The sequence below is a fragment of the Arachis hypogaea genome, chromosome 4, assembly GCF_003086295.3.
Source record: "Arachis hypogaea cultivar Tifrunner chromosome 4, arahy.Tifrunner.gnm2.J5K5, whole genome shotgun sequence".
Taxonomy (NCBI): domain Eukaryota; kingdom Viridiplantae; phylum Streptophyta; class Magnoliopsida; order Fabales; family Fabaceae; genus Arachis; species Arachis hypogaea.
This window is the reverse complement of record NC_092039.1, coordinates 14012417-14016477: the sequence shown is the minus strand read 5'-3', so window position 1 is coordinate 14016477 and position 4061 is coordinate 14012417. Positions and strand designations below refer to the sequence as shown.

Genomic DNA, 4061 nt, shown 5'->3' with positions numbered 1-4061 from the left:
TTCAAATAGAAAAAGGATAAGGCATTCGAAAAAAGAAAATTAGTAATGTATCATATGGATAATAATGGATGGCTAGAACAAGAATGAATACACTGAATCTAATAATAATTATTGGTATCCAAACACATATATATAGACGTTATTATTAATGTGTGCCTCTATATATATGCCTCATTTAAGACTACTGAGTCTCATGAGACAATACTAACCAAGTGCTTTACTTTGGTGCTATATGAATGGCTTCTTTCTTCTTTGCAATAACAATAAGCAGCAGTGCCTTAATGGCTTCTCTGTTACTCCTGTTGGCATTATTCGCAGTAAATCTTCGCATTACTGGTTAGTGTTCAACTGTTTATTATGTGTGTTACTATTCGTTTTTGTTTCTTCTAACCCAAAATTATTCTAATTCTTTCTATTATAGAAGATATGTTAATAGAATTAAATTTTATAATTGATGAAAATTTATATGCAATTATTTTTATACAATGTTAATAGTTAAGAATTGTTAGATAATTTAATTTGTTTAATTAAATTATAGTTTAACTACTAATTTTATATGAATATAATTGTTCGTAAATTATGATCTTTATCATTTTATCTAATTTGATATCTCTTTTTATTTATTAATTAATTGAAAATTTGACCTATCGAACAAAATTAATTAAGAAGAATTAGTTGAATTATATTCTATATATTATACTTAAGCTCATGAAAATATCAGACTATCAGAGTTCAATGCAACTTTATTACTTATTAAGCACCGCATATAATTTATTATTGGACTCAACATTGCCACCTCCTTACCATGATTTGGCGTTGCGTTGAATCCATTGTTATAAGAGGCTAAATTAAAGAAAGAATTATGTATTATTAAGTGTATTTAAGTTTTTTGAAATGATACAATATAAAAAAATATTATAAATATTAAAAAATGATAATAATAAAAATATAATATTTTATAATAAATATTTAAATATATTAAATAATTTTAATAAATACTAATTGATAGATCCTAATATATTCTTACATTTATAAACAGAGAACAACTTAAAAAACTAGTTCATTAGACTTAGCAGATTTAACAACAATTTGCCATCTCACCAAAAAACAGTTAGTTGACTTAAGCAGTAAAAGGAGGTAGATCCAAAAGACTTAAAGACTAATTCATTAGACTTATCAAACTCAACATGCATTGCCATCTCTTTACACCTATTCGCGGTTGAGATTTACTCCTCTCTCTTTTTTTCCCCTTTTATATTCGTATTATATTTATCTAACATTAATTAATTTTTCATTCTTTTTCTACTAAAAATTCTTTGCTCCAATAGTTTCCATCATAACTAAAAAAGCTTGTCCGCTGGGTGGGAGATTGCTCTACTTATATTATAAGTACTACATCGAACTTTTTTATGATCTGTATTTAACTATCAAAAGAAAAATAAGTAATTTTATATCATTAGATAAAATTTTTCATCATGTATTTAACTATCAAAAGAAAAATAAGTAATTTTATATCATTAGATAAAATTTTTCACCATTAAAAATACTAGTGATGATTAATTAATGACTATAAATTACAAAACTTGCTAACTCCTAACATTTTTCTTAAATGGACTGACTCGCAAAATAAACTGGCTAACTCATTTAGTCCATTTAATGTTTTTTCTCATTTTTAAGTGTTCTTAATTTTTTTAACAATTCAACCTATGTATGTATGTTAAATTCTAATAAAAATATCTCAATTTTCAGTACAATAATTCATTAAAAAGACAAATATATTTGTATATAAATATTAGTTGTTTAATTCATTTTCAATATATATTTATATTTTAATATATATTTTATACTACTGAAACATATATTTTATACTACTAAGGGATCTTGAGGACTAATTCTAATGTACAGCCAGCATGATTCACTTCCAAATGTGTAATGATTTGATTGCAGGCGCTCAAATTGGTGTATGTTACGGGATGATGGGCAACAACCTACCATCAGCACAAGAAGTGATAGAGCTTTGCAAAGCAAACAACATTGTGAGAATGAGGCTCTACGATCCAAACCAAGCAGCTCTTGAAGCACTTAGAAACAGCGGCATTGAGCTCATGTTGGACGTTCCAAATTCCGACCTTCAAAGCCTCGCCAACCCAAACAACGCTGGCCAATGGGTTCAAACAAACGTCCTCAACTTCTATCCAGCTGTCAACATCAAATACATCGCCGTCGGCAACGAAGTCAAACCCGTCGGCGACTCCACTTCATGGATGGCTCAGTACGTTCTCCCAGCAATCCAAAACGTGTATCAAGCCATAAGAGCTAAAGGCCTTCAAGATCAAATCAAGGTTTCAACCGCCATCGACATGACCCTTATAGGAACCTCTTATCCCCCATCAAAGGGTTCATTTCGAAGCGATGTAAGGTCCTACTTGGACCCCATAATCGGCTACTTAGTCTATGCAAATTCGCCACTTTTCGCAAATGTGTACCCTTATTTTAGCTACGTTGGAGACCCCAATGATATATCACTGCCTTACGCTTTGTTTACTGCACCGAATGTTGTTGTCTGGGATGGATCAAGAGGGTACCAAAACCTGTTTGATGCAGTTTTGGACTCCGTCCATGCAGCTCTTGATAACACCGGGATTGGATACGTGAAAGTGGTTGTGTCTGAGAGTGGATGGCCTTCGGATGGTGGATTTGCGGCAACATATGACAATGCAAGAGTTTATTTGGGAAATTTGATTCAACATGTGAAGGGTGGTACCCCAATGAGGCCTAATGTGGCTATAGAGACTTACCTGTTTGGGATGTTTGATGAGAACCAAAAGAGCCCTGAAGTGGAGAAACATTTCGGTGTCTTCTATCCAAACAAGCAAAAGAAGTATCCATTTAATTTTGGATTTAGTGCAGCAAGACACTGGGAGGATGACATTGTTACTATTAAGAATGCTTCTGCTCCTTTAAGGAGCGACGCCTAACTAAGATTGCTCCATGTATGTGAAATAAATGAGGAGGGTTAGGGCAACAAGGTTTTGTGAGTTATAGTTATTAATTAGTTATTATTTAGTGTTTTTTAAGGTAGCGGTTTGTTTTGAGGTATTGAGATAGAGACTGAGAGACTGAGATTTAATATCGTGTTTGTTAGTTCAGAGACTGATACTAACATTTCTGTCTCTGTCTCTAAAATTTCAGTATTTCAGTACCTCCAAAAAGTAAGGACACAAGGGACTGAAATTTTTAGAGATAGAAACTGAAACTTTAATAACATTTTATACCTAAAATACTTTCATTTCAATTAATTAATTCCAATTTTACCCCTTGTGCAAATTAAATTAGAGTTTCATTCTTGTTTCAATTCCTGTCTCCCATTTTGCACCAAACAGAATACTGAGATTTATTTTAATCCCTGTCTTTTAGTCTTTGTCTCTCAATCTCAGTCTTTTCGTCTCTGTCTGTCCACCAAACGCTACCTAATAGTATAAGATTATATCTAATAGTGTGAGATTATTCATTTTTTATTGGTTACGTGCTATCCTCTAAAATTTCTCAAATTAAAATTATAAAAAGGTTATATTCACATAATTATATATTTTTATGTGAATATAATAATTAAAATATAAATAAATTTTAAATTTTTATGGTATTTTTTGACTTGATAAATCAAAGCTTTTATTTAAAAATTTAAAATTTAAATCTAATAACTTTTATGACATTTTTAGTTGGGCTTAGTTTTTTTTGACATTGTTTTGGGTCAAATTATATTGAGACTTAAACCAAGATCTCTCTTTTAAGGGGTAGGAGAACTGGGGAGTGGAGACATATGCTGTCTCAACTACAGCTCATTGGCCAGATCCAAAACAAAGAAAAAAAAAAAAACTACAGTTCATTGGTAGCTTTTGTGACTTAAATAGCCTATTGAGTTTAGAGCAATAAAAAGAGACCCATCTAAAAGATTAGTTTAATAGATGGTAAAAATTTATATTCTGGTGAAATTGTTAATTAAAAACACTTAAATAATAATTTAGTTAAATATATTAAATTATTTAATATTTTTTTAATTA

The 4061-nt window shown here is 30.4% G+C and overlaps 1 protein-coding gene across 1 annotated transcript; it reads left to right on the top strand.

Annotated features, from left to right (window-relative positions):
- LOC112796343 (glucan endo-1,3-beta-glucosidase, basic isoform) lies at positions 1–3332 on the top strand. The gene is made up of 2 exons (XM_025838745.2): positions 1–336; positions 1948–3332. The coding sequence occupies exons 1-2, from the start codon at positions 237–239 to the stop codon at positions 2976–2978; spliced, it is 1131 nt and encodes a 376-aa protein (XP_025694530.1). The 5' UTR covers positions 1–236; the 3' UTR covers positions 2979–3332.
- The last annotated feature ends 729 nt before the right edge of the window (positions 3333–4061 follow it).